Source organism: Ammospiza nelsoni, chromosome 3 (genome assembly GCF_027579445.1).
Source record: "Ammospiza nelsoni isolate bAmmNel1 chromosome 3, bAmmNel1.pri, whole genome shotgun sequence".
Taxonomy (NCBI): Eukaryota; Metazoa; Chordata; class Aves; order Passeriformes; family Passerellidae; genus Ammospiza; species Ammospiza nelsoni.
The window spans coordinates 4,560,668-4,578,415 of NC_080635.1; the positions used below are offsets into that span (position 1 = coordinate 4,560,668).

Genomic DNA, 17,748 nt, shown 5'->3' on the forward strand with positions numbered 1-17,748 from the left:
CATCTGCCTTGTGAAGCTGATGATGTTATTCCAGTACTCAGGCAACTCAGCCAGGAAATGTGCTCTCATCAGAAGCACTCATGACCACAAGAGAGTGCTTTAGAGTTAAATAACAACCTTCCACCGGAGGCAGAGTGTGTCTGGCCTAGGCCACTGCCACCTTCCAGCCTGTGCAGGCTGAGCAGTTAAATACATCAGCCTCAGAGTGGAATCAGCTTTGGAGCTGAAGCCAGTGCAAAATTCAATCTGCTGAGCTGCAGCTCTTACAGCAAAATGGTTCTTAAGCTTCCCGAGTTCTCCCTCAGGGAAAGCAATTTACGAAAAGTGAGATAAATTTACCAAAAGTAAGATGTTAATGTGCCCATGTTTAAAGCATCTGATTCTGGGCTCTGATTCTGCTGGAATCTCAAAGAGAAGAGGCAGATCTTGGGGAGCACTGCAGAAGGATTAATGACAGTGACCTTCTCTGCTGGACATTGAAGTTTGTTGGAAGAGCAGATCTGGACCTTGGCCTGAGGACTGCTCTGCCTCTGTGATGTTCAGCAGTGCTGCCAAGACCTGACACTGCAGCCTGCACAGGGGACAGGTCTCCAGGTGTCCAGAACCACCAGAAATCAGCAGCTGCACATACTGACCCTGTCTCTGGCCAAATCAGGGTGACACCTTGAATTGACTGAGGCTAAACTCCTCTTCCTCTGTATGAGCCACTGAGCTACTTACTCTCTGTGGTGGTCTTTGTGTGCCAGAACCACCCAAAGGGACTGAACTCCTAAAATAACTCATGAGCCAATTAAAAATGGCAGTGAATACCTTTCTGGGTGATTATCTGCCACCAAAGTTCTGCTGGTCTTCGAAAGCTGGTGCACAGTTTCAGCATAATCTTCTACTGCTTGTTCCAAAATCTGGTGTTTCTTCAGCATGGACACTGCACTCTGTTCATCCTGTAAGGGTGACAGAAAATGACAGGAACAATTATAAGGAGCTGCTCCCAAGTACAGCTTGAAGAGAAGTCCTCCTGCCACAGCAAATAGTACCCCCAGAAAGCAAAATAATGAGTGAAATAGATAATGCATCCATCCCTCTGGGGTGCAGAACAAAATTACATCAGCTGGGCACTGAGCATGTTGAGCTTCCTCTTCTATGAAGCTTTTTGTGTGTTTCCACAGCACTGATGCAGGGCTCAAAAACATGGAATAGATTAAGACACACCACTTGTGAGGCATCTCAACAACAGCATGGGGCAAGGAAAAGAAATTCTACACAGTCCATGCCAAAGTGTCTGGAAAGTTCCAATTGAAACTTTTTATGCACTGTTATAGCTAAGAAAATCAGCCTCCTACTCTCAGTGTTAACTGATATTGTCAATAAATCTTTTCAATACAATATTTTGCATTGTGAGCTATTTGCAATAGATAAAAAGAAAACAAGCCATTTTTAATGGGAGACTGAACACCTGTGGAATGTGTTCTCCTGATATAAAGCTGAGCTTTATTTTACCAGGGCAGGAAACATGGTGCATTTATGGTGATAACAAACAAGCTCCAGCACTAACACCTCCTTGGAAAACAGGAGTTTACATTCTCTTTGGTATGGTGTGAAGATGGGAGTCAAAGCTGATGGTCACCGGGAGTCAAGGATGTGACAGTGGTAGCTGACTGACCACCAGGCCCCGTTTCACAGCCAGGTGTGTTGTGCAGTCACCCAAAACTAACAGAAAACTGGACCTAACTGGACCACACTGGCAATCCTGGCCTTGCAGTGAAGGCAAGCACAGGGTTGCCCTCTGCAGTGTGAGGATGCTCCCTGGTTCCATACAGCACAGCCTGTCCTGCACACCATCAAAGATGTCAGAACAGGCAGAAGCCACCATCACCTGAAGCTTCACCAGGAAGTTACATTTGTTTATGTCACCTTTCCATAGCACCACACCAAATGATGTCACCTGCTCACCCCTGCACAGCAATTAAAGCCAAAGTAGTGTCACTTTGGAGCTGCTCACCTTGGCTTTCTCTTCTGACATCATGTAGAGCTCCTGCTCACTCATCCAGGCCTCAGCCTCGGCTGCATCGAAGTAATACTGCTGAGCCCTGTGAGACTCCTCCAGGCGCTTGTGGCGCTTCTCCGTCTCCTCGATGAGGAGGTTCCACAGCTGCTTCAAGTCTGCAAGCCTCTGCTGGATGACTTCAGCATTGGGGCTGCTCTCTGTGATGATGTTCTGACTCCTCTCAAAAATGTCATCGATACGAGGCTGGTGACCCTGGATTTCTTTCTGAAGGGTCTACATGGGAGAAAACTGACTGATGAGACAATGTGCAAATGAAAAGAAAATACAAGCCAGGGGTCTTAACTCCAGAGGGGCAGCAAAACACCCACCATCAGCTCACGTGGACAACCTGGGGCTGCCACCACCTGTGGTCATGCCACAGCACCCATTGTTTTACCCCAAACATTTCCTTCCCAAATGAGTCAGCACTAAGGAGAAGTAGCAAATATGGAGCTCTAACAGCACCTACTTACCTGATTTTTCTTTATTAGTAGCTGCACAGTCTGGAGGTTGTGTCCATGATCAGTAGATGTAGCTATGGGCATCCTCTCTCCGACCCACAACTGGAAGAGAGAGTACACAGGATTTCAAGCAATCTCAGATACACTTGGGACAGCAGAGAGAGGCTGGAACACATAATCTGCAGAAAGCAGCAGTATTCCAACATTTTCCTACTGCCTGGGGAACAGGATTTCTTTGGTACTCACAATTTCATCTTCCACATCCCGGTTGAACTGGTGGATCTCTTTGGAGGCCAGCAGGTTGGCCTTCCTCTCATTCAAAGGCTCCAGCAGCTCCAAGAATTTCTTTTCTACAGTAAGGCGTTTGCCATCGACTTCATCTGTGCTCTTGCCCTCTTGGCTCAAAGCCCTTGCCTGGCTTTGCAGCTCCTCTATCTCCTTCTTACGGACATCCATTTGATTCTCCAGCATCTAAACAGAAACATGGCAAAAGGGTCCTGAAAACCAGGATGAAAGCTGTTCATACAATTAGGGCATATCAACAGCTTCCTCAGAAGGGAGAACAGATGCTGGTCAATGAGGCTTTACCATGTTAATAACTATTGTCCATAACTATAACTATTGTTAATAACTATTTGTTGCTGGATGAATTTCTTGTTCTTCTTAAAGATACATGAAAGAATAGGAAGAAAGAAAAGCAGTTCTTTCTTTTCTAAACTGAAAGCCTGCCCTGCCCATTCCTTTTAGTGCAGGTATTTGCTGACTGCCTGCTGCACCCCATGCTCTGTTTACCTGCTGCTTCTTCAACAGGATGTTGACACTGGTGAGATCTTTTCCGTAGTCATCCGACTGGATTTGGCTTTCCAAACCATTCAGCCACTTATCCAGGTCTGCACAGCTCTGGGTGAAAAGCTCTGCCTTGTTTGCATCGAAGAGACGCTGAGCCTTGGTCTGGGTGGTGGATTCAAGCTCGTCCCACATTTGGTGGAGACCTGTCAGCTTCTCCTTCACCACGGCCTCAGTCTCTGGTTTCTCTGCAATGAGCTGCATTCCCTCCTGCAAAGCAAAGAGCAACCAAATGGTACCTCCTTGGGAGCACTCACAGCCCGTTAGGGCAATTATCCTGATTAATAAGCACTCAGGATTTCTCATCTGCTGGCAGCATCAACCACTCATTTTCTATCTCCATTTATCCAGTGACTCCTTCCAGAACATCAGCTCCCAGGTCCCTCTGCTGCCTGGAAGAGGGATTTAGCAATGGGAAGGTCAAGCAATGCCTCCTTTCTCTTCTCCATTGCGCATGTTCCCTGAAGGGAGATCCTGGGGCCATGGCTCAGGCAGAATGGAGCAGGGAGCCAGAGCTGCCCACACTGCATTTCCTGAGGCCCCAGCCCCTGGGGCCACATCACCAGAGAACCACGAACACACAGCATAATGCTGGGAGAGTTTGGGAAATACTGTCTCCATTCTAATTATCCCTATCTATCTGTTCAGCTGGGTGCAGATGGGAATGCTGCCCCCAATCCAGCACATTCCATGTGAATGTTAATCCAGGGACTGCCACAACTCTGTACACAACCCTGGTCCTTTGCTGCAATCTGATTTTTCAGAGGCAAAGGAGAAGGATGTATTAAGCATCACTAAAAAGGAACTTCCAGTACCAAGAGCAGCCTTCTAATTACACCATTAAAGGGTATTGCTATTTGTAGATCACAGAAAAGCCTCTAATGGGATATGGAGTGCCAAAGTGGGAGAGGAAATGAGCAATTAAGCTAACTTACACTGAACAGAAACCCACTGTCAGAGCTGAAGAGGAGACTCCTCAGTGCTCCAGAGCTGCACAGGAGAAATGGTGGGGGGGGAAGTACAGCTCATCACAGCATATTAAAGCTTCAACTAACTTGATACAGAGCTGTGAATCTTAATTAATCACAAAACTAGATGTTCTTTACCTCATGGCCTAATTTTGCAAGGGGAAAGGCGGCTTGGCTATAGTTCTGAATGAATGGAAGCCAGTTTAGCAGCGCAGAAGAATAAACTCAGTTATTCTCTATATTCTGTTATTTCCCAAGAAGTGCTTCTACTTCATTGGCTCAAATCCCAACACTTGCCCCACTTACCCTTTGGGTATGAAATTTAGGCTCTGCCTTCCTTCTGGATAGGAAGGACTAGACAAAACTAAACTGGCACCTTAGCCAATGGCTGAGTGAATGTCTTGGATAAAAGACTTTTAACATCAATGAAGAATAAAATAGATTGGATGGAGACACAATGCACCAGAAATCTCAGCTGTGGGGTGATGTAAGGACCAGTTCTGCAGAGGAACAGATCCCATCTCTGTGCACAACCACCCTGGACAAAGATAAGGGCATTTTTTGGATGTTCTTTCCCTACCTTTTCAATCTTCTCCAGCCACTCTTTGTTGGATGCAAGCTCTGCCATGAATGCCTGATGCTTCAGCCACTTGCTGTGCAGGTTCCTTGCCTCATCATAGGACATATCCTGGGCTGTGAGCATCTTCTCATTGATCCAGAGGGAGAGCTGGAAAGGAAAATACATGGGGGTGTGAGGAAACATTCCTGGTGTGAAATAATGCAAAATGCCTCCAGATCAAGGATAAAGAGATGCCTCTATAGAAGAGTTGTGTGAATTCAGAGACTGCTCTTACTCAGGGATTTACTCAGGGTTCAGCCAAGGATCTGCCTCTTTAACAGTTCAATTCTAACAGTCATCTCCAATATATAAATAACCCTTGATTCAAGCAGAAAGGAATCACCTCTATGATAAGCAGAATCAGGTTCAACAGCAAGAGAAACAGGGACACGTGCACTACTTATTGGTCAGATGGTTTTGTGGAGGTTCTTACAGATGGTTTTGTACCATTAATTCACAGCACATTTGTACCTTTTCCCCTCAGCCTTTTCTCTGTATAGGTTTACATAAGTAATTTGTTTATTTATCCAGTCTGCAGGATTGTTTTGGTACTGGAGACTTTCCTTTTCCCATTATATAAAATCCACGATTGTTTTCTGTCTGATTTTCAGCAAGTACAAAGGCACTGGGGACAATTTCCATATCACCACTAGAGAAAACCAATACTTTAAGAGACAGTTGATTTGCCAAGTGCAAATGGAATGTGAAAATGATCCTAGCAGCCAACATTGCATTTCCTCCCAGGGTGAGTCTGACTGCCTCATCTATCCCTGAGGTGTGGATAAAACCACATTCACAGGAATGTTTACAGAATTTGAAAAGGTCCATTTTCTGCATATTTAGAGCGGAAAATGTCAAAACAAATCTCAGCTTGGTTTCCAGAACAGCACTTGGGTGAGCAAGCAGCCCAAAAAGGAGAGAACAGAGGCTTTTGCTGTGTGCTCAGGACACAGGGCAACAAATTCCATTTATCACTCATGAGCCTCTTTTCAACTGCCCCTTAAAATTTCAATTGTTCCTTAAATTTCCCCAGAAAGGGAAAACTTATCAGAGCAATCAGAGAAACTCCTCATTGGATCTTCCAATCAAGTCTAAACAGAAAATTGCTCATGTCAGTGAAGAGCTCTGTAGGTACAAGGTTGCATTGGAACAGGCTACTGTGCTGCTGAACAAAGTCTACATGGAGATTAGGATATAACCCAGAATTAGTGGTTTTACTCTTGCCTTTCTGGGGAGGAGACAGCTGCTCTGCTCTGCAAATTGCACTGCTTGGCTTTCACTGTTTGCTTTTACTCAGCCACAGCATTAAGGCTTCTGGGGATTTAGAAGTGCTTCCCAAGGAGAGGCTGGCTCATTCCTGTCACCAGCTGGGGGAAGGCAAGGCAGGGACAGCATGTGGTTCACAGCCAGGGCCTGCTGGGATAAACCCCTCAGAGCACAGAAATGCAGATCAAGTATTTAAGGGCTCACTGCTAAAATCTGGGTTTTGCAACCACTACAGGCACTAAAAATCAGTACTTTGAGTGTGAAAGTAGATTTTCAGAAAATAATACAGTTCCCTAAATGGCCTCAAAAGCACACTTGGAGTATTTATTTCCCCAGAAGTTGGTAAGGCCAGGAGAGGATGAGGCTTCCTCCATCCTTTGCACCTGTACACCTGACCCTGTTCCTGCTCCTGGCTGCCACTCTGCAGTGCCAAGCCTGCAGGAAGGAAGGGAAATGGAGACAAATCCTTGTGAGCCTGGGGCAGCAGCAAGGCAGGGGGAAAGGCTCTGAGTGCGGCTGCACTCCCAGACTGTGCCAGGAGCCAAGCTGCCAGCCCTTCCTGCAGGGAGGCTCACATGGCAAACCCTGCCAGCACACTCTGGGACAGAAACTTCAGAGTGCAGAGTCGGCCAAGAGCTTTCACCATGGCCCTGGAGAAATGAGCCCAGACACTGCTGGGGCTTCCAAGCACTCACAGGGAAGGTCAGCTGTAAACTGTTCCCTTGAAGGTGAGCTGAGAAAGAACAGGAAATCAAAGAAAACTAAATGGTAACATTTATCACATCTTCTCCAGTCAGAATTTTCTGCTATCACTGTTTCATTCACTTGGCAAGTTTATTTTACACATTCATATTGATGAGTGCAAGAAACAGCTGAAAAAGCAGCTCCCCAGGACCAACCTGTGACAGTGTTTCTGACTCCTCACCACAACAAAATCTGCTGTTTTCCCTCACCTGTGACCCCAGAGGGGGGAGTTATCACTGCTGGGCTGCTGTGAGGAGCACTGTCCCACTGCTCTGGAGTGCCACACTCCTCCCCAGCTCTGCAGGAAGGGACAAGGGGCAGGAGGCCACACTCTCAAACACCTCATGAGGGGTGACAGTGACAATGTGGCTGCCCTGGGAAGGGAGGGGCTGCAGAAAACACTGTGCCTTTCCTCAGGTTCCACACAGATGGGAAGCTGTCCCTAAGGCAGCAGCAGGCAGGAAGGCCAAGGGATCATTGCTGGGTGAAGCAGGGACTGGCTCAAAGCTGCTCCCTAACAATTCCCAGCTTCACAGGCAGTGCTAAGGAAAAAGCCAAGGGGGAGGTGTAGCCCTGGCTCCCTTCCACCCCACAGGACAGTGCTGCTTCACCACAAACCCTCCACCCCAAAGGAGGTGTCAGCAGGCCCCACACTGATGTAAATTTTAAGTTTTCTCAAGAAACAGCTCTTCAATTATCACCAAAGTTGATTGCTCTCAAAGAGAATTGGAGAAATCCCTGACATTTGGGTAATTGTAAGTTTGTCTTTGAACTGTGCAGTCAAGACACCCTTGTTTTAGTGGCTGCAGAGAAACAAGACAGAGGAAAGGCATTCAGGCAGCCAACACCAGAGCTTTTATGCTTTCCTTTTTCTTCCAGTGATATAGGGGGAAAAAACAGATCCTAGGGAACACACCCACACTGCCACTGAGGCCAGGAGAGCCCTGAGAGCCAGGGGATCTTTGAACCAGAGCTGGCACAGAGGAAGGAAGAAGCTGCTGCTAATAACAGCACTTTTTTTGCTAATCTGTCATGTTTTAACTACCAAGGAAGAAGCAATTGAAGGCAAGCTCATGGACAGCTTATGCAATGCTGGGAAACAGATTGAATCCAGGCAACCAAGCAGCAAATATCACTTCCCAGTTTCTGATCAAAACCTCTCAGGCAAAGCTCTTTATTATCTGCCAGTACTCCATGAAATAACCTGAAAATTACTTGATTAATTCCTTGTGCTAGAAACAAGAGTATTCTAAACTTTAAAATGTTGTCTTCAGTGTAAGCAGTCCATGTAAGTGATTAGAAAATCTGGACAGAATTTCTTTTTTCAAATGTTATAATACTTAACAATTTTAAACACATGTAAACTATCAGGTAAATCACACATAAATTACACAGCTTAATCTTTCTCCTTTTTTATTCTTAACCTCCTATTCTTCTGACTGATGTTTGCTAGAAATCACTTGAAATCCCCTACATCAGGCCACATCCATCTGTACAGCTGCAGACAAAACTTTTAGTAGGTACACTGCTAATCCCACTATATTCCAGAGGGTTATAATTTCTATCACAGCAGAAAATCTTCACTGCTTTTGACAGTTTTCTATGTCTTTAGCTTAGATGACAAAAGAAAATCTGGTTAATGAGAAAATAAAAAACAAACATTCTTTTTTGCAGTGGTATGGTCAGGGTTTTTTATGCTCCTAAATACTGCTGGATGACTGAGCATTTCAGCCCTCATAAGATATGGAGTAAGAATGCTCCTCTGCAGGATGCAGCTTTCAGCAATAAAAGTGAAAGGGCATGATTTACCTCTTGGCAATCCTGAAGAAACTTTTGGAGATCCCTGTTATCTTTCAGTCTCATCAAAAGTTCACTGGCTGCTTCACGGTTCTTCCTATGTCTGGTCAGAAAAAAAAAAAACAACAGAGAAAGGAAATGAAATAGGTATTTCATGGAAGCTGTCACTGGTGGTTTCTGGAGCCTCTTTGGACTACAGGTGCTGGGAAGTTTGTGGTGTGTGTCCTTTGCTGCCTTTCAAAGGACATTTTGGAGCGTGTTATTTAATGGGCTCACTGAAGTTCCACATCTCCTTGTTTTTGTGACCTGTTAAACACACACAGAACATTCTGAAGCCAGCAGGGTTTCACAACGTGCTATGAACAGAATGTGATCCACTCATTTCAAGCCCACAGGAGAGTTCAGGCTGTTTGCCAAAACACACAAGAAAACTGCAAATTGCACAGTAAGATGACGTTGTGTGGCCCTTGCAGGGTGCACCTGCTGGAATGCTCCTGGTAAAACACCCTCAGCACCTCCTTGTCCTGCACAAAGCTGAGCTGGGCCACAGAACCTTCCCAAGGCTGTGTTTATCCACGTGCAGCACCCCTGGGTGGTTCTGCACACAGAAGCTTTATGGAAGCACTTGGAACACATTTTTCAGAGTGATTAAGAGCAGCCAAAGAGAAGGAAAGGTTAATCCAGAAGCCCTAATTTAATTCACCCCTGTTTGCTCCTTGAAGGATGAGTCAGGCTGGCAGTCCCAAAGGTTGTGGTGGGTCCTTCAGATGGAATGGGGCTGATTCCCAAGGTACCCCTGGGCATGTTTTTAAAAATGCTTAATTTGGAGTAGTTATCCCTGTCCTTCCATCCTTTCATTATTTATGAGGCAATTAACAAGGAAGAGACAGAGTAAAAGAGACCATTTTTATTTACTGCTCATTGTGCTAGGCTTATTCCTATTGCACTGTGCAGGGGTTTAAAGTGAAATATTGCTGCCATTTGTAATAAGATAAATATGGATTGAGAGTTGGAAATTATTTTAAAGGGTGGCAGTTTATAAGATGAGCTCAGCACATGCTGGCAAAAGCTAAATAAATCCATGTTAGTGGAGATCTCCAGGGACCCATGATACTCCAGAAGACCATAAATCACATGTTGATGACAACTGGATTATGACACCACTTTTCCTGGTCTGCACTAAGTTACCACAGCAAGCTCTCTGGCACCACTTTAGTGACTGCAGAAACACAGGGAATACTTGGAGACACATTTTCTATAAAAGCAAAAGGTCTGTAGGCAGAGGAATAGGAGAAAACCTTTTAGAGGACTACAATTTGCTTCTCTTTGGCTTTAACAGCTGCCTTCAGTCAACCAGGCAAGAAGCACCTCCATAGGTGCAGTCAAGAAAATGATTTATGGATTGCATGGCAAGGAAGACACGTGGCACCATCAAAGCAACAGCCTGGAGTCCAAGCCCAGGTGAGGCTGAAGTTTTGAGAGGAACACAAAGGAAAAGACACAAACTGTGCCTTAGGAAAAACCTCTCTAATGAGGCAAACATCCCTGGGTTTGACTCCACTCTTTCTTGGCTGGCTTTTATATGCCTGGGCAAACACTCTGCATTACTCAGGTTGTTGAAATGAAGCAAAGAATTGCTTGGGTGATTTTATCAGGCTGATTTCAGAGATTTAAGGCTAGATTACATTACAGATTCATGTACTCTGGAGAGGACACGAGTTAGGAAGTTTAAAGGAGAACTTTCAGGGCACTTGAACAGATCTAAGATAAGTGCAGAAGTTCTTATGTTGAAAAAATTCAAATTTTAAAAAACTAATAAAAATATGCCCCATGGAGTGTTGGAAATACTGACCAGAAGGACTTTGCAGGAAACCAAGCAGGGACATCAAACAGATGATGCCATAGCATAACAAATATGAGCTTTGGTGCTTAGAGCTGTGTAACTGTACAAGGTTGTTTTGTTCAAGGTGACCTGGAGTGAGACTGGACAATGAGTTTTCCCTGAAGAACAGGGCTGAACCATAACAAAGTAGAAGCATTTTGAGGATGGGCACTGCTGGAACAGACAGGAATTCCTGTGTTTTCATCACTGACTTTTTAATGGGAATTAAGGATTCTAAAAAGTTATTTAGTCTGTTCTCCTGCTCCAGACTAGCTGTACCTAAATATCAATAACCCCTTGTTCAGATATCCCTAAATTCTTTTAAAGAATTCACACTTAAGGTTGTCAATGACTGCTTCTTACTAATTTGCTAGAACAGTTTGTGGAAGAATAGTTTGCTCTGCAGACTCCAATTATTGAGTTCTGTATCACACATAGGAATTACACTATAAGTGTAAGATCTGTTCAGCACAAGGAGGTGTCTGACACAAATTAATCCAGAATTTGCCCAGTGTCCTCAGGTTGACTCCCAGAGGCCCCTGAGAATGCTGACAGTGCTGAAAACTGACAAAACCACTTGTGGTTTAACTGTAAGCCTGTGGGTTTCAAAGCCTGTGCAGAAATAATAAATCTTACACACAGGGTGAATGCAGCTGACTGCTAGGAATCCTGAGATATATGAAAGGCAGTTTGAGCTTCTTTCATTGCTCCAGCAAACAAGGCACTCTCCCTTCTGAATGGGCAAGAACAAAACTTACTTCTGTTCTCTGTTGAGCAGAAAGTTGCACAAATACAAAAGTTGATGTAAAACAGGCTCAGATCACAACTTGTGCCAGATCTGCCACTGTCCTTAGACTAAATCTCCCTTGCAGAATCAGAGGCCATGAGCAGGCACATGGAGAGGGGCAGTTCCCCAACACTCTTACGAGAGAAAATGGTGGAGAAAATGCTTCAGAGCAGCAGAAGTCACCCAAGCAGGGACAGCTACACAGGGAGACCAGCTTCTTTCCCAGCTGGAAAAGCTAGTTGGTGATGGCTTGATGCAAACACATCTTCTCCTTCCCTTACCCTTACTCCTTGTCCTTATGCTCCTTCATTCTTGCTTGTGAACCGCACTAAAAGGTTGTGCTGAAGTGTTCCTTTCCTACTGCACTTTCCTCCCCCTTGTGCCATCCCTATTGAGATAGGAACCATCCCAGGGCAGGGCCAGTGGGGTCTCCTCAGGAACAGCTCAAAAGCACCACTGCAAAACCCACTCTGAACAATACCAGAAACTACAAAGAGCTCCCTATGGGAAGTGTGGAGCCGCTGCACATATTTGTGCTTGTTTGTTTTGGTCCTTTGTCAGACATCAGGTGGAGCTCGGCTGGGAGAGCCATGTTTTGTGCAAGCAAAGAGGCTTCCTTTGCTACCCCTCCCAGTGCAGGCAGCCCCAGGGCTTTGTTCTGGAGGCTTATCAGCCCCAGGCCTGGGGAGCAGCCACACGGATTTCCTGGACAGCGGCTCCGGATGGGTTTTGCAGCGCTCGGCATAAATAGCTCTGGGATTGAGGAAATGCTCAGCTCCAGCAGGAGCTCCAGCACACGTCCCCCAGGCAGGACAGCAGGGACAACGGGGCACAGAGGAGCAGCTGCACTGGGGTGACAGCCACCAGAGCCTCTGCAGAGCACACAGGACATGGGTGAAGCTGTGTCCCACTCCAGCTGGCCATTTGCTATGACATCCTTGGATGCTTTCCTTTCATTCCAAACGCTGCAGAAAGAGGACACCTGACCAGAAGGCTGGGATCAAGCTCTCCTGCTTTCCTAAGTGGATGGGAAAATTTAGAGTAGAGGGCCCTTAGAGAGGGTAAATAAGGAAAATCACTGTCCTAGTTGTCCCCTTGATTGTTTCATATAATCTCCTCTTCCTGGCCTTTGCAGATCCTCTCAGGGATCTAGAGCTAGCTGGTGTGAGAGAGAAAATGATAACATGGGGTACCCTGGGGGTTCAGCTGTCAGAGGCCCTCAGCAAGCTCTGGGAACAGGAAGAGCTGCCTTTTCTGAAGCCAGGATGCATGGCTAAAGTGGGTGCACACACAGTGGGACATCTCTGCCCAAACAGGAAAGGTACAATGTCTTCTGAACTACTTCAGTTCAGTTTCTCTTTGGAGATGAAGACACCAGAAGAACCTGAGCTTACCAGCTGTGGGAGAATGGAAGTCTGATGGGAGGGTCATCAGTGACATTTCACAGCCCACTGCTGTGTTCTGACACTCACAGTGCCTTGAAAGGCTCCACTGCTATCCAAACCAAAAGCAGAAAGAACAACAGCCATCAAAACTGAGCATTTGGGTTTCAAAGAAAAAGAAACTTTTAATGTTCTACAGCATCCGTGCCACAGCCAGAGAGAGAAAGCAAAGGACTTGTTCTGGGATGAAAGACACACTTGTACCAGCGCCTCCTAATCTGATCTCAGAGGGGCCAGACAAGCTGGAAGAGGTGATCAAAGTCGAGTGGGTGGGGTGCATGTAATGCCAATTACACCCTTGAAGAGCCACATTCCTTCTCCAGAGGAAGGACAGGAATAAGTTATTGTAATTACACCAGCTCGGGGGCAGCAGAGGGAACTGAGACTTGTGGAACCAGACACAGCCAACTGCTGCAGCTCCCACCAGAGCATCAAGTCTGCTCAAACTCCAAGAATTACAAGGCAACACTCAAACAACCAAATTCTGGGCAGGGAGCTCATTACCTACCAAGCCTCTAGAAAGTGGGAAAGGTATTGTTTAACTAAGACTAGCCTGGTGCATTCTTGAAACATGACAGTTCCTATTTTTCCACGAGACAAAGAAAACAGTCTGGGACAGACATTTTCTAAGCTGTTACTTTGCCTTTGAATCCTGCTAAAAGGGCATCTCTCAGAGAACAGAATTAAAGGAGGAACAGCTACATTGTAGCATCATTCTGCCCTTACCTGTCATCAATTGAGTCCACTTTCTCCTGGATTTTATCAGAGTTAATGTTCCCATCACTAACGAGCCTCCTGCCCGTCTCCACAACTGCATTGATCTTTTCTTCATTGGCATCCATGGTGGTCATGAAATCCTCCTGCTTTTTGATAGCAGCTTCTGCTCCTTCCAAGGTGGTTGGCATCTCCGTGTGCGCCAGAACATATTCCTGGGATTAAAGAAATCAGAGAGAAAATTGTTACACTCAGGCTATGCTGCTGCTCCAACAACAGACACCTCCCAACAACAGTTTGAAGTAAAATAAAGTTAGAAAAGGGCAAGTTGTCTGCTTGTGGCTCTCCTGCCAATAGACTTTGTCTGTTAATTGCTTGCAGCACACAGTGCCAACCTGCAGAAATGAAGTCAGGTATATCTTGACCACTTGCCTGGTTATTAAGGAAAGCTTCTGCTTGCTTGGTATCTCTGAGGAACAGCTGGTAGGCATGAGACTGGGAAAGGAGATTTTGCCTGTTCTCCCACATTTTGTGAAGCTCATTCCATCCGGTGTCCAAAGCCTGCAGGCGCTGGCGCAGGAACATGTACTGAGCGTCAGTTTGTCCTTGTGTCACCATCTCACCCATGTCCCTCATCTTCTGATAATCTTCCTCGTAGTTGTTGATTTCATTCTTGATATTCTCATGCTGAGTGAGCAGCTTCTCAGCCTCTGTCAGGGTGTTGGGCATGTCTTCGGAGGCAATTGCAGTCTGTGTTCTGGAGAGCCAGGACTGGAAGTCATCCAGATCTCTCAGGAACTGCTGCAGCTTGCTGGCCTCTCCCAGGGACTCTTCCCGGTTCTTCAGGGTGGTCTTCATTTCTTCCCACACGTCGTTGATCTCTGCAAGCCGTGAGAGGATGGCTTGTGCCTGGTCAGGATGCTCTGATTCCAGCTTCTCTGCCTCCTTCTGCAGGTCACTGAGCTTGGCTTCGATGGCCACCAGGTCCCGTTCCATGCCCGTCAGCTTCCTCTGCAAGGCCATCACTCCGGCCAGGTCGTTACCCAGGTCTTGTGTGGACTCAATCACTTTGGTCTTTTCCCTGATCCAGGATTTGGTTTCATTACATTCAAGATGGTAGTTCTGGATACTCAGAGCAGAGAGCAGAGCATCCTTCTTCCTATCTACCAGTTCTCTGAACTGGCTCCACCTGAAATGTGTGAGGAGAGGAGAGAAATTGAGATTTGTGGGAAAAGGATGTGGCAGCATTGCTGAGTGAGCAGCTGCTCTCAGCAGCTTGGTAAACCCAGCTACTCAGGGTTTCCTCAGTCCTTCCCACACCATCAGTATTTCTAGCAAAGCAATCATTAACCCAGATATGGTGTGTATTAGAATATGACAAGTACCAGCACTCTGAGTATAATTTTTCCTCAAGAGAAAAATTGGCAGTTACACCAACTTTTCACACTCCCTTGGTTCATTCTGAAGCTAAAAAATGCGGGAGTTTACACAAAACTATACTGATTTCTTTTTTATCATAGTAATTATTACAGTCAATTTCCAGCTCTCAAATCAAGGTGCTGACACACTCAGGGCCTGTTTAAGTCAAAAGCAAAACTCTACCTGATAATCAAGTATTTGAAAGGCACAACTCTTTCCTTTTGAAGCCTTAAAGATTCTTCAGGTAACAGCATCAGAATATCTTAAAAAAGCCTACTTAAGAAGATCAAATGACCCCACCATACTTGTTCCAGCTGGTGTGATGTTCCTGAGCACGAGGCTTTCACTTACCTTGTGTTGAGTTTATCTTGCTGTGCTTTGATCTTCTCCCCAGGGTGGCCACTGTGCATCAGCTGCCTGGCAATCTGGTTCACCACAGCCACACGGGATGCCTGGTTGTTCATTTCTGGCTCCAAGCTTTCAAATCTGGAGTGGGGGAAAACAAACAAACACAAGATCCCCCAGGCATTAGAGAATCTGAGCCGCAAGCAAGCTGAGAAAGGTAGCTGGGGTAAAACACTTCCACCCAGTATTTCCCAAACTTCCTGGTAAAGGCGTTCTTACCTGTGCTGGATCACTTCCAGGTCCTCCAGCTTCTCTGGGATCTGCATATTATTCAGCCACTTCTCCTTTTCGTCGATCCAAAGCTCACAAGCATCTGCCTCGCTGAACATCTTATAGAGAGCCAGGGTATCCTGCAGGGCCTGTTTACGCAGCCGGGTCAGCTCAGCAACCTCCTTGTACCTCTCCTCGATTCCGGACAACCTGCCTTGCACATCCGGAGACTCCGCGTGCTCCTGCGGCAGGGCCTTGGCCTGCTCGTGAAGGGAGTCGATGGTGGGCCGGTAGCTGGCAATCTCCTCAGCCACATCTTTGTGCTTCTTGACCAAGGACTGAGTGGAATATTCATCATGGCCAACATCATTGCTGGAGACAATCTTGAGGATGTCCAACATCCACGCATCGATATCGTCAGCATCAGCCTGGAACTGGTGAAGGAGAGAGGCTTCCTCCAGCCGCTTCTTCCTAATGGCAGATAACTGCTCCAGGTTAGCCCACTGCTCCCGGATATCCTTAATTCTTTCTCTGATCTTCTCAGACCCAAAATGCTCTTCCGCGATCATGTCTTCACCTTCTTTTATCGCCTGCTGAAAGTGGCCGCTGCGGCCGCTCATCTCATCCTCAAACGCCTTGTGTTTACTCAAGAGTCGGACGACACTGGTTAGGTCCTTCCCATAGTCATCAGATGACAGGATCTGCTCCTTCTCCCTGATCCAGCCCTCCTCTTCAGCCATTTCCCAGAAGAATTTCCAGAGGCGCCGGGACTCCTCGAGGCGCGCGCGGCGCTCGGCCGCCAGCTGGCAGAGCTCCTGGTAGCAGAACTCCATGTGAGCCACGCGGTCCCGGATCACCTGTGGGTCACAGGGCTTGTAACCTGCTGGGACAGAGAACGTGGGTTACCACCTGGGCTGGCTCACTGCCATCCCCACAGCTCAGGGGCAGCTCTGAATTCCTCTGAATTCACAGAGCTCTGAATTCCTACATGTGCCAGCTACAAGGTTTACATGAAAGAATCCATGGTTAGTCTAAGGAAAGTGAGTGGGAAGTGTTCAAGCTCCACCACACAGTAACACAGATCAGAAAATGCCATTCTTTCCAAAAGAAAAAAAAAAAACCCAAAAGGAAAGATATTCACAACTGTTTCCAGTGAGACAAAATTCACTGAATTTAGATTTATACACAACTGCACAAAATGGACGCCATTTACTCTGTTAGCAGCGCTGGGTTCTAGGGAATTGCTTCCTTTTAGGATAAATCAGGACACCATCAGACTGGGTCCAACAATCTGTGAAAATGTTTGCATTAGGAACACAGCATGGGGAACTGTGGTGACCTCTACAAAGTCACAGCAGCTGCTGGTGAGGAGTGTGACATCCTATGCAAGGCACAATGCCACACTCAATTCCTGAGCAGGCTCCTGGACAAATGAATCATTGAAAGGCTGAGTACGGAAGGAACAATGGAGCTGGATTCTCTCATTCTGGTGGGGAGTTCAGCTAACCTATCTTGCAGAACTAATGAGTCTCACAGATAACCTCATAGGTAATTAAAGGGGTATGTTGGGTGCTGGTTACCTTCTCCATCAGTGGCAAACTTCTGAGCAGAGGCATTGACCCCTCTCACTCTCTCAGCCTGAATAGCAATGTCAGCTTCCACCAGAGCGTGTTTCTGCAGCAGGTCCTCAACTCCCAACAAATGTTTGCCGTAGTCTTGGGACAGTAAAAGCACCTGAACAAAATGGGGAAGACAAGTAAAACAGGCTGAAGGCCATAAGCTGGTTGCTTCTTTGGGACTCCAGGCACTGTTGGTACATTAGGTCAGAGGAACTCCAAGCCCAGAAGGATAGAAATTTCAAATGTAGAGACATGGCTGATACAAATTTGAGCCAGCAGTTTTGAAATCACTGGCAACCAAGAACTTGACTGCTCTTTAATGAACTTGCAGTCTAGGATGCTGAGAGGCTGAGTTAGCTCAGCAGGACTCAGGCCAGGTGCTGTGAGCTCCTGCTGAGCTGTTTCTTTCCTCCAACAGCTTCCAAGTTCTGCTGGCTGATGGACAAGTCATGGTCCTTTCCCTTCCCAGATCCCAGGAGAACAGACAGGAAGAAATTCAAGCTTTTTAAAGCAGAGAGGTGAAGA

General features: G+C 46.3%; 1 protein-coding gene across 3 annotated transcripts in view; it reads right to left on the reverse strand.

Moving 5' to 3' along the window:
• SPTBN1 (spectrin beta, non-erythrocytic 1) overlaps positions 1 to 17,748 on the reverse strand; it is a 115,983-nt gene that overhangs the window by 17,425 nt on the left and 80,810 nt on the right. For 2 of the 3 annotated variants that reach the window (XM_059467199.1, XM_059467200.1), the window contains exons 13-24: positions 17,185 to 17,338; positions 15,614 to 16,487; positions 15,341 to 15,475; positions 14,003 to 14,759; positions 13,583 to 13,785; positions 8,758 to 8,848; positions 4,900 to 5,046; positions 3,298 to 3,561; positions 2,752 to 2,976; positions 2,518 to 2,607; positions 2,000 to 2,278; positions 811 to 941 (exon numbers count right to left, since the gene is read on the reverse strand). In XM_059467199.1, the coding sequence (XP_059323182.1) occupies positions 811 to 941; positions 2,000 to 2,278; positions 2,518 to 2,607; positions 2,752 to 2,976; positions 3,298 to 3,561; positions 4,900 to 5,046; positions 8,758 to 8,848; positions 13,583 to 13,785; positions 14,003 to 14,759; positions 15,341 to 15,475; positions 15,614 to 16,487; positions 17,185 to 17,338 (3,350 nt within the window). The remainder of the gene's footprint in view (positions 1 to 810; positions 942 to 1,999; positions 2,279 to 2,517; positions 2,608 to 2,751; positions 2,977 to 3,297; positions 3,562 to 4,899; positions 5,047 to 8,757; positions 8,849 to 13,582; positions 13,786 to 14,002; positions 14,760 to 15,340; positions 15,476 to 15,613; positions 16,488 to 17,184; positions 17,339 to 17,748) is intronic. The other variant, XM_059467202.1, reaches the window with a different exon arrangement.